This window comes from Dermacentor andersoni, chromosome 5 (assembly GCF_023375885.2).
Source record: "Dermacentor andersoni chromosome 5, qqDerAnde1_hic_scaffold, whole genome shotgun sequence".
Classification (NCBI taxonomy): Eukaryota; Metazoa; Arthropoda; class Arachnida; order Ixodida; family Ixodidae; genus Dermacentor; species Dermacentor andersoni.
Genome location: NC_092818.1, coordinates 78,904,720 through 78,917,251, shown reverse-complemented (window position 1 = coordinate 78,917,251; position 12,532 = coordinate 78,904,720). Strand labels below are relative to the sequence as shown.

Here is a 12,532-nt window from a genome sequence, read left to right as displayed (position 1 = left end):
TGGCATTCACTACATTTCCTTTCATCACTTTTCACTATTTCCTTTCAACACTTTCATCAAGACACTCATGCAGGACCTTACAGTATTAGGCAGAGATCGTCATGAGAATACCCACAGACACCGTCCTGTAATCGATGTAGATGGGAAATTCCGCATGCCCGATTGTCTGGCAGAGCCAAGCGTTATTGCTATATATAGGCTCAGGATTCGGCTGCGTTCCTTTCACCCGCTGCTGCGCACATATCATCATCATCATCATCATCATCATCATCATCATCATCATCATCATCAGCATCATCATCATCATCATCATCATCATCATCATCATCATCATCATCCTGGTTACGCCCACTGCAGGGCAAAGGCCTCTCCCATACTTCTCCAACTACCCCGGTCATGTACTGATTGTGGCCATGTTGTCCCTGCAAACTTCTTAATCTCATCCGCCCACCTAACTTTCTGCCGCCCCCTGCTGCGCTTCCCTTCCCTAGGAATCCCTTAGTGGCCATCGGTTATCTTCCCTCCTCATTACATGTCCTGGCCATGCCCATTTCTTTTTCTTGATTTCAACTAAGATGTCATTAACTAGCGTGTGTTCCCTCACCCAATCTGCTATTTTCTTATCCCTTAACGTTACACCCATCATTCTTCCTTCCATAGCCCGTTGCGTCGTCCTCAGTTTAAGTACAATCCTTTTCGTAAGTCTCCAGGTTTCTGCCCCGTACGTGAGTACTGGTAAGACACAGCTGTTATACACTTTTCTCTCGAGGGATAATGGTAACCTGCTGTTCATGATCTGAGAATGCCTGCCAAACGCACCCCAGCCCATCCGGATCCGTGGTCACTGCCTGCCCTAAGTAGACGTATTCCCTTACCACTTCCAGTGTCTCGCTACCTATGGTAAACTGTTGTTCTCTTCCGGGACTGCTAAACATTACATTAGTTTTCTGCAGATTAATTTTTAGACCCACCCTTCTGCTTTGCGTCTCCAGGTCAGTGAGCATGCATTGTAATTGGTCCCCTGAGTTACTAAGCAAGGCACTATCATCCGCGAATCGCAAGTTACTAAGGTATTGTCCATTAACTCTTATCCCCAATTCTTCCCAATGCAGGTCTCTGAATACCTCCTGCAAACGCGCTGTGAATAGCATTGGAGAGATCGTATCTCCCTGCCTGACGCCTTTCTTTATGGGGATTTTGTTGCTTTCTTTATGGCGGACTACGGTGGCTGTGGAGCCGTTATAGATATCTTTCAGTATTTTTACATTCGGCTCGTCTACACTCTGATTCCGTAATGCCTCCATAACTGCTGAGGTTTCGACTAAATCAAACGCTTTCTCGTAATCAATGAAAGCTATATAAAAGGGTTGGTTATATTCCGCACATTTCTCTATCACCTGATTGATAGTGTGAATATGGTCTATTGTTGAGTAGCCTTTACGGAATCCTACCTGGTCGTTTGGTCGACAGAAGTCTAAAGGTGTTCCTGATTCTATTTGCGATTACCTTAGTAAATACTTTGTAGACAACGGACAGTAAGCTGAGCGGTCTATAATTTTTCAAGTCTTTGGCGTCCCCTTTCTTATGGATTAGGATTACGTTAGCATTATTCCAAGATTCCAGTACGCTCGAGGTCATGAGGCATTGCGTATACAGGATGGCCAGATTTTCTAGAACAATCTGCCCACCATCTTTCAACAAATCTGCTGTTACCTGATCCTCCCCAACTACCTTCTCCCTTTGCATGACTCCCAAGGCTCTCTTTACTTCTTCCGGCGTTACTTGTGGGATTTCAAGGTCCTCTAGACTATTCTCTCTTCCATTATCGTCGTGCGTGCCACTGGTACTGTATAAATCTCTAGAGAGCTCCTCAGCCACTTGAACTATCTCATCTATATTAGTAATGATATTGCCGGCTTTGTCTCTTAACGCATACATCTGATTCTTGCCTATTCCTAGTTTCTTCTTCACTGCTTTTAGGCTTCCTCCGTTCCTGAGAGCATGTTCAATTCTATCCACATTATACTTCCTTATGTCAGCTGTCTTACGCTTGTTGATTAACTTCGAAAGTTCTGCCAGTTCTCTTTTAGCTGTAGGGTTAGAGGCTTTCATACATTGGCGTTTCTTGATCAGATCTTTCGTCTCCTGTGATAGCTTACTGGTATCCCGTCTAACGGAGTTGCCACCGACTTCTATTGCACACTCCTTAATGATGCCCATAAGATTGTCGTTCATTGCTTCAACACTAAGGTCCTCTTTCTGAGTTAAAGCCGAATACCTGTTTCACAAGAAGACCTGCCACCCTCTCGTTAATACTATAGAGTTCCTATATGTTACCAGCTATATCCTTATTAATCAGGAATCCGACTCCTAGTTGTCCCTCCGCTAAGCCCCGGTAGTACAGGACGCGCCCGCTTTTTAGCACTGTATGTGCTTCTTTTGTCCTCCTAACTTTACTGCATGAGCCCTATTATATCCCATTTGCTGCCCTCTAATTCCTCCAATAGCACTGCTAGACTCGCCTCACTAGATAACGTTGCAGCGTTAAACGTTGCCAGGTTCAGATTCCAATGGCGGCCTGTCCGGATCCAGGGATTCTTAGCACCCTCTGCTGCATCACAGGTGTGACCGCCGCCGTGGTCAGTTGCTTCGCAGCTGCTGGGGACTGAGGGCCGGGGTTTGATTGTTGTATTCATATAGAGTGTTGTGGCCAAGTACTGCACAAGGGTGGACAATCCTGCTCTTGTGAGGGAGTGCGTTATCGGTTCTGGTCACCGGGATCAGGCCGCACTCCAGGCTCATTTATGCAATCTTATCAACACGTCGATTTTTTTTAATCCGGTGGAAAATTGCGCGGCACCGGGATTCAAACCACGGTCATCTTGCGCGCGAGGCGGATGCTCTACCTCTAGGCCACCGCTGCAGCTCGCACCGCATATCTCAGCAGCTGGTCAAATAGCCCTCACTGTGAACAGTGTCCGACGCCTGAAATGCTGGAACACATATTAATGCGTTAGCATTCTTAGGGTGCGTCACGCACTTTGCGGGGGCTACCCGTATATCTTTCTTTTGTATCTATCTATGTATGTTTGTATGTAAACGTTTTCCGGCCTACCTGGATCATTGAGTTAGTCCGTGGTCGAATGTAGAGCGCATCGGGCTGGGAACAGGGTTCGAGGCCAACCATCGGACCAACCTGGTCCCTGATTATTTACGTGCCACATTTCTACGCCGACATGGGTAACTCTATAGATGCGGCATTGGTTGGGTGCCACTGTTCGAAGAAGCTCTGTGACCTCGACTTGGAGCACTGCGTGTTTGCCACTCAGTCTGTGCTGATCTTCAATGAATCTCTTTGATGCCAACTTGGGTAGCTGGGTATGTGCCAGAAGGTGCGTGTGTGTGTGCCTCTCTTCAATGAACATCTTTGATGCAACCTTGGCTAACTAGGTAATTGCCCCTGGGAATGCCATTGAGGGACCCTTGTGATGTGGGTACCTTCGATGTGCGGCGGATTCGGACACACGTCACAGGGGTTCCTCAAGGAAAGGATCCCGATGCTTTAGCACGCTGCGCCACTAATGCAGTGGGTTGTGCCGCTTCTCAATGAACGTCTCTGAGCGGCGACCTCTCAGAGCAACTACGGGCTGTCCAGAGGGCCAGCGACAGGGCGGAGGACCACGACCTTCCGACCCAGACGTGGGTGCGGCCCGCGACGGCTATGTGTAGTCCCTGAAAAGGGAGGTACCCTAGCGCGCTTTCTCAGGACCATTAGTAAAGTTCTTTGTCTGTCTGTCTGTCTCTCGCACCAACGCTGTAGCGAGTGGTGCCACGAACACACTAGGTATGTTCCACTCTGCAATGGACATCGCGTCAACTTCGGTCACTGAGTATGGGATACTAGGTGTGTGGTGAGCGAAAGAACAATTCTCACCGTTCGCACGCACCGGTGCGCTACGCTTCTCGTCTCGGAGGCCACGGACGGACTTCTCCGCAGCGCCACCAGATGGCGCAGCGTGTCTAGAAATAATGAAATTGGTGGAAGAAAAGTAGGGAAACGACAGAAAACGGAGACGCACAAAAGCAAAGTTCGCGATAGGTGGTCAGAAAATTTGGTTGTGGGAGTTCATATTGATTTTTTTTCTTTATTTCTTTTTTAACCTAGGTAGGACATTAGGCAGTAAAACAGCAAGAGCTTGGTGGCGCAACCCACTGCCTCGTTCCAAAGGGGACGCTCATAACATCCATGCACATCCATCCATTCATCCATCCATCCTAAATGCAAGATCGAGGGGTCTGGTTGCCGCATTTCTCGGTGAACACGTTTTTCAGCGTTCGCTAGGACGGGTGCGTTATGCATTTGGGAGGCCACGCGCAGGTTTCGCAGCGGCTCCGCTAGATGGCGCCGTGTTCTTATGTAAGCGCGAAACTGGAATCCCGCTGCAGCACACGCATCATACATAACTCATTTCGACGGTGGCAGTACGCTGTTTCGCTATGACTCTGTGTATAACGCATTACCATCGACAGTTATCGCGAGATTGGTTCAGCCGACTTTTTAATGTTAATTGATTGATTCTTTTAAGCAACCTTGTATTTTTCCATATAAGGGAAATGAAATAACTAGAAGCGCACTGCTTCCGACTTCTCCAGTTGGGCCCCATTTATCCCTACCTTACCTTTTATGATAACCACTGACTGATCAAAAATGCTTCATGAGACCTTATATATAGAGGCCCATTCTTCGCTGCATTACTCGAGTCGACTTACGCGCAAACGTGCTTCTCATTTCGCGCTACTATATACCGTCTCAGTATCTCTTTGAACTGCACTGAAAGCTACGGGGCACTTGAGCAATCAAAGTACCCGACGTACCATTGGTGTCAGAGGGCGAAGTATCATTCCGCGCCTGTGCCTCACCACTGTCACTTTTTAAAGAAAAGAAAGGAAAGAGCTTGGGATGTTAGAGAACAGACAAATATTTATGTAGTGCTTGTCTATATACTAAACGTATGTATATCTGCGATATAACCGAAATCGAACTAGTTCCCCCCCCTCTCCCCCCATTCTATTGCGTATATAGTACTCGGTCCACGTGTAGCCTGTGGCGGTGCCTTAGTACGCTTTGTAGCTTTCGCTGAACTGCAGTTTGATTCTGAGACCTAATATATCTTCTGTGGTAATTTAGTAATAACGTAATTGAGTAATGGAGGAACAGTAAAAATGCAATTCATTTGTTATTTACATTTTTAATTAAATAAATAGGTTTGACGTCTCAAAGCAACATCTGGGTCGTAATATGGAGCAGCCAAGTACTGCGCAGTCACTTGGACCACCTTGGCACCTCTCAAAGTGGATGTACCTAAGTCTCGGTTCAGGCGTAGGGAGCAAGCAGGTTAGGTAGCTTGCAGGCACTTAATGAGCTCGAATGACGCATGACACGGGTAATTTGAGATTGCTGGTAGGGCCCATTGTCACGCAGTGGACAAAAATGGGATGATGATGGTCATGACGCCGACCAAATCCTATAGTACACGAGAATTGTTTGCTTCCCGCCACCTATTCAATTATACTGTCACCACGGCCACTTGCCGCACCCGCCACCTGGAGGTCAGAGGGGGAACGTTATAGATCTGGTCCTGCGTATGCATTCTCTAGCACCATCTAAGGCTTGCGCTTGTGAAGCATGAGAACCGCAACTAACCCAGCAACATGTTCTATTACCCTACAGAGAGACCTCGGCGGATGGGTGACTCAATAAAAATTTTCTTTTTGCGAGTCGATACAGTGACCCACCTGCGTGGCCCCGTTTTCCATACGAGCCCATTCCTTTGGATCAAGGTATGAGCTCAGCGGAAACACAAAAATACGTTTACAGTTTAAAAATACGTTAAAAATACGTAATGATCATTTTGAAAAACGATCATTACCTTGAGCTGTCTCTGGAACTCGGGAGGAGATATGGGGAGTAGAAGTCGCTGCCACTCTCGCACTATTATGCAGTCGATGTTTTTTGTCATGTAGACTCTGTGCCGCGCATTGTACAAACAGTAAAGGCAGACACCAGTTGCGTTCGTCATACGAGGAGGTTTTAATTGTGATCCAGCCAACATCCGTATCTCATACACGCTCTCAAATGCACCAGATTCAGAAGGACAACATTTACTCTTGTGTGGGAACATCGGGGAGAACGTTTACTCGAAGTGTACAGCATATGTTTAAGCAACTTTTGCGATTTGCACACGACGAAAAGAAATCAGTCGTTCGGTGAAATTACTTATTATTTGCTTTTGTTCTCTTCTTTAGCCTTGAGTGGTATACACGTACACGGTGTACGTTTAGAATGATTTCTATTAAGTTGCTTTTTTTTCCGTCATTCTGCGGTGAAACATTTGTTGTCAGAAAGACTGGAAAACACAGATTACGACGTGGTGCGACTTTTCGTAACAATATTTACAGCCTAACTTTCTTTAACACATAGTGTGGACACGATAGACAACAATATTTTATACAATACACGCTATACAGAAGAACAAATTGCGATATTTCAGAGACGCAGAAAGAGGGCGTGGCAAGCAAGAAAATAAAAATGGAAGTCAGCACGACGTAACACAGAAGGGTAGGTGAGGCAAAATTGTAGTTTTTTTGTCTTCTTCTTTCCTGCTGCCAAGGACTTTCGGATGTGTATTGTTTTTTTCTCAATACAGAAGTACAAGGAAAAGTTTCAATACGCGGAAAGCTTGGAGAAGGTAGTGCAGGTGTGAGTTAGAGGTTCACTGTATAAGTAAAACACTGCCGAGAGCCAGTCTGTGCGTAAGATCAGCTTCGCATTATTGTGAAGATTGCACAGCGCCTCTTAAGTTATATTTACAGCTTTATAAACAAAGACATTTAAAAAAAAATCACAGCAGACTTTTTTGCTTGTGAACAGGGCTCTTCGTGTGTGGGTTTCTGTTCGCATGGCAATGTTTACGACCAGCCGCATTATTGCACTCGATGCAGGACGAAAAGAAATTGCTGGAAGGTGGGTTTACAGAATGGCTCTCTCTTGCTCCACGGTAAGTGCTCTTAACTGCCTCGTTTCACAATCGCTGGGAACACGTTTGTGAAGCCGGATATACTCACTTCCGGCACGAACGTATATACTGGTCTACATACAACGTGCGCTGGAGAAATGTGCTTATCATCACCTCACGCGCGGTCAGCGCACCAAGTCACAGCTCAAAGACTCGCTCCTCAAAAGAATGAAAAGCTTTTTCTTTTTTTTTCCTTTTTCTCGGAGCAAAGTCAAGCGTATTGTGTAGCCGGCGACCCGCAACGCGCAACCTTGTCTGGCTCCGGCATCATCAAAGACAGGAGTTCGCCATGTCGGAGCCACGCACCTTTCGCATGCACTGGTCGCTCTGCCATTCTGGTCTCATCCCCGTGCCCCGACCCCCGATTATTACGTTCAGAGAAACGGAGTGCTCAGGCTGACGCACACTGTCGAAATGTTTCGCATCACTCATTGTCTTGCAGTCAGCTCAGCTGGTAGTACTCGGGCGCCGCGTACTCGTTGGCAATGTTCGTCAGAAAACTGAACTCGTTGGAGCCGCACGAGCCCGGTCCCGAGTATCCGTTGGAATCACCGTAGTAGAAACTGTTGAAATTGAGGTCGGTGTCCGAAGAGCTCTGGCCGTTGTAGTGTTCCGGCGACGGGTTGTAGCTGGTCGCCGCGTTTGTGGCGCTGCCGTTCTGCATCTCGTAATAGTTGGCCGGCGCCTGCTGGTATGGCTGCTGCTGCTTCGCCGACGGCGGCGCGTACTCGGGAGTCCGGCTAGTGGCGGGGTTCGAGGAGCTGCCGTTGCAGGCGATTTCGTAGTACATGCCGGAGTCACCGTTCGGCGAAGCCACCATGTTACTCGATTCATCGGTCGGGTAGCACTCCGACGCGCGGTAGGTGTAGGGGTAGCCGCTACCATCGCTGGGCCCGCTGTATTGCCCTTCCTCGATGCTCTCAGCCTCGCTGTTGTACGGGGCCGGGCCGTAGCCTCCACGTGCGTACTCTTGGCCCGCAGCCCTGTACTCGCCCACGTAACCTTGGCCTGACGCCGCGGCTTGATTCATGCCTTCCATTCCGTACATGTACGGCCTTTGCTCCGGGGACTGCTGGTGGGTCGGCTGCTGAGTGCTGGGCTGGACCTGGGCCGCCTGGTGCTGCGCCTGGCATTGCTGGTGGTGCTGCTGTTGCTGGTGCTGAGGCTGATGTTGCGATTGTTGCTGGTGCTGCTGCGGATGGTGCGGCTGGTGCTGCTGCGGCGACGGCTGCTGGCTCTGCGCGTGGTGCATCTGCTGGTGGGCGTCCATGGCGGTGCCGATCATGCCGCCGTGCGTAGGAGCGGCGGTGGCGGCGGCCGCGGGCACGTAGCCGCACGCCTGCGCCGCCGCGCTTCCCTGGTGGTGGTAGTACATGGGCCCGGTCGCCTTGTAGCCGTGCGGAAGCACGGCCACGTAGCCGTTGCCGGCTCCAGGCTGGGGTCCGACCGCGGGGCTGGCGGCCGGCGGCGAGCGGTAGGCGGCCGCGCAGTACGCGCCGGGCTGGCTGCCGACGCGGTGCTGGGGCGCCGAGGCGCTGCTGTAGGGCTGCTGCTGCGCGGCGATGGCAGCCGGCGCGGCGCGTTCCTGCTGCTGGCCGTAGTGGTTCCCGTACAGCTGCGCCGGCAACTGGCACTTCGGAGAAGAAGCCACACGCGCGCTGGGACAAGGATAAGTGGCGGCCGAAGGGCTGGCCGCGTCCAGGGCGCACAGGGCAGCGGCAGCAGCCGCCTTGGCGGCGGCGGCCGCGGCGGCGGCGCGGGCGGCGGGGCTGGCGGCACGACCCAGCGGGCTGGGCCGCTCGCCGACGAAGCCGCCCTCCTTGCCGGGCGTCGGGGTCTTGTCCGAGCGGGCCGGCGAGGCAAGCCCGAGCACCGGGTGCAGGTGGCCCTTGGAGTCCGAGTCCGGCTCGGAGCCCGACGGCGAAGACGCGGCCGCCCTCGCCGCCGGCGGGCAGCAGCCGTCCCGAACGCCGTCTTCGGCGCCGCCGACCTGCGACGGGCTGGCCACGGGGGCGACCTGCGGCAGCCGCTGGTCGCCGTCGGGCGCCTCGCCCTCGGAGGCACCGTCGCCGCCGTTGCCCTTGTCGTCCTGCTTGCTCATCATCGTCTGCCGCTTGTGCTTCATCCTCCGGTTCTGGAACCACACCTTGACTTGACGCTCGGTGAGGTCGAGCGACGCGGCGATCTCGATCCGCCGAGGCCGACACAGGTACTTGTTGAAGTGGAACTCCTTTTCCAGCTCCAGAAGTTGCGTGTTGGTGTAGGCGGTCCGCAGACGTCGCGGCATTCCGTTTTCTCCGTTTTCTGCGCAACGAGAGAGCAATAAATATACGTAAGTCACTGCGTATAAGTGCCAACGTAATCAGACAGAGTAATATAAGAACATTTATAGGTCTTAGCCGATTATGTACCGGGTCTGTCCTGCAAGTAATGCAGGACAGACAGGACTGCCGGTGAATTTATTGTGACGCGACTGTACGTCGGAGCGAGGTCTAACCGGTTGAAAGTGGTAGTGGGGGAACCCAGCTAAGCAGCGCTCCGTCGCTCACTGTGCTCCGAGCAACGGAGAGTGTAGGACGGGCCTTCCGTGAGAGTTTTATTTTTTTTTTTATTCTTGTGCAAGCAAAAATGCACCGCTCGTTAGAACACATATTTGCAATCAAGTTTTGCTTGAGACTTGGCAAGATCATTGCGGAAGCTGTTACTATGCTCAAGACTGCTTACAAAGAACATGCCCTGTCAGATCGGCAAGTGTTTCGGTGGCACAAGACCTTTTTGGAAGGCCGGGAAGAGGTCGACGACGAGGACCGCGCCGGACGGCCATCCACGACAACCACGGCTGACAATGTGACGCGAGTGAGGGAACTGTTGAACTCAGATCGACGATTAGTGTTCGTTTAATGGCCGACATGTAAAAAATTCCGAAAACTCAAGTTCATAAAATCGTTATAAACGATATCGGCGTGCGGAAGGTGCGCGCAAAAATTGTTCCAAGGGTGCTCACTGACGACCAAAAGTCACGCTGCGTTGAAACGCGCCAAGAAAACCTCGACATGTGGAAACCTGATCGAAAATTTGCGGACGTCAATTTGCGTCATTACAGGCGACGAGACTTGGGTATTTGAATATGACCCGGATACCAAAAGGCAATCCTCGGAGTGGCACACGCACTCGTCCCTTCGCCAGAAGAAAGCCAGAATGAGCAAATCGAAGATCAAGATCATCCTGATCGTGTTTTTCTTTTTTTTTTTGACATCCATGGACTAGTTCATCACGAGTTTGTAGAACCTGGAACCACTGTGAACTCCAAATTTTATCTGGAAGTCCTCAAAAAACTAAAACGCAGGGTTCAACGCATCCGGCCGGACACCGCAGACAACTGGAAGTTGCACCACGATAATGCGCCGGCCCCAGTGCCTTCATCGTCACCGAATACCTGCTTAAAGCAGGGGTACCAACGATCCCCCAGCCCCCGTACAGCCGGTACTTGGCTCCCCCCCCCCCCCCCCGAATTTTTTTCTGTTTCCACGCCTCAAAACACCTGAAAGGCAAGCATTTTGGGACGATGGACGGGCTCAAAGCAGCTTGCACCGCAACATTAAAGGCCATTCAGGAGGAGGACTACCGCAACGCATTCGAGAGCTGGAAGTCTCGCTGTAGCCGGTGTATCGACGCAAAAGGAGAGTATTTTGAAGGTTTTTAAACACTTGTAACGATAAATTCAATAAATTATTTTTAATGGCCTTACTGACATTACTTTCAGGACAGACCCTGTATACGTAACTTGTTTGCAAGAACGACTAGCACATTTTATGAAACCACAGTATAGCTTAAATTTTTATCTTAGGGCACGTATGTTACAATTAGGTTGTGTCGCAAAATTATCAGTTTTGATGTTTAGGGTTATTGTAAGCGCGAAGCCACGCTCGCATTCTTTCTGGTGAGACTAGAGAGATCTGTTAAAAAGCTCTATAGTCGAAGTGCCCACACAATGCCACAGCGCATGACGCAGTCGTCCATAAAACGATTGCTCCTTTTCTTTTTTTCTCTCCAATTCCCCCTTTATCTCTTTCTAGCCTTCGTGGTACGCTGCGTATATACATGTGCTGCTTTCAGCGTATTTTTTTGGTTAATACCACCATCTACAGCGGACACGAGGAAACTTAGCAACAGCTGCAGAGTTTGCTCCACAGTTTTCGTTCCTGCACCCAAACCCTCCTGTTTCTGTTTTGCCGCATTAGTTCGGATCCTTTTAAAAATCGCGAGGTGAAAAATTAACGCGTGGTCGAATTGGACATGCAGAAAACTCGAACCTACTGAAAGAATAAAAAAGGAAACGCACAACTTTCACGGTGAAAAAAGAAAAAAGAAAAAGTGATTCCTGCACCCCTCGAGCGCTGTGCAGCTACGGTTGGGAAGCGATTTTCGACCCAGCTGGTGTCGCTTGGCGTCCTTATTCACGGCGAGCAGTGAGCAGCGTAGCCGCAGCGTGATAGAAAAAAAGAAGTCAGGATAAAGAGTGGGGCGGAAGAAACATTGGGGAAAGGCGGAAAGTGCACCTGGTCCCACGTGGAGCTCATTCCCCAGAGGCCAACGCGGAGGGCGCTGCGCTGGATGTGTTTAAAAAGTTAACAGAGATATCGAAAGAGGCTGGTATAGTTCCTTAGCGACTTTCTTTCTTTCTTCTTTTTAGTCGGGAGAGCACCAGTTGAAACAGAAAAGAAGGAAATAAATTTGCGTAGCATAGAGAAGATGGGGGAGCAAACGAAAAGCAAAGAAAAGAGATCTAACCTGGACGGCAAATTATGCGCAGAGCGCTTTTGGCGCGAATTCCTGATGCACGCAGAAATACTCTCTGGCTGTAGCTTTTCACCGGGCTTCCTCAAATGCGCGTTCAAAAAAGAATGAAGCGGCTGAGAGCTGCTTTCTGGTGTTTCATCTTCTATGGCGCTTGTTTGTGCAACCAGGAATGAAGAAACGAGAGGTGAGAGTGATAGAGAGAAAGAGTGAACGAGTGAACGAGAGCATGGAAAGGGCGAAAAAAGAAAATCACTCCAAACAACCACAGCGTGAACTCAAAAACCAGACCGGCCTACGTTCGGGCTTGCTAGCTGTTTTTGTTTCAGGCCGCGCCAGCCCTATTTGCATTCACACGACGTTGAGTTCCCTAACGACGTAACGATCCTCCCGAGACGACAGAGAGAGAGAGAGAGAGAGAGAGAAAAGGAAAAGAAAGCCAGGAGCGAAGAGTGAGGGGAGAAAAAAAAGAAGAAAGAAAAAAACGAGCGCCTAAAATTAAGAGGCAAACCGTAGAATGTCGATGCAGCGGGTGCCAGCCATCTCTGTTCGTGCGTGCGTGCGTGCGTCTGTATGCTGGGCGTCCACGCCAGAGCGGATCGGCGTATCTGACTTATTTCGAATGTTCACGCACACAGCCTAAAGCGCTGCACAACTTC

General features: G+C 50.1%; 1 protein-coding gene across 2 annotated transcripts in view; it reads right to left on the bottom strand.

The window, feature by feature from the left end:
- Positions 1-6,072: 6,072 nt before the first annotated feature.
- The window catches only part of pb (homeobox proposcipedia), a 101,362-nt gene continuing 94,902 nt past the window's right edge, over positions 6,073-12,532 (bottom strand). For both annotated transcript variants that reach the window (XM_050178087.3, XM_050178088.3), the window contains one exon: positions 6,073-9,380. In XM_050178087.3, the coding sequence (XP_050034044.1) occupies positions 7,519-9,380 (1,862 nt within the window). In that variant the 3' untranslated portion in view covers positions 6,073-7,518. The remainder of the gene's footprint in view (positions 9,381-12,532) is intronic.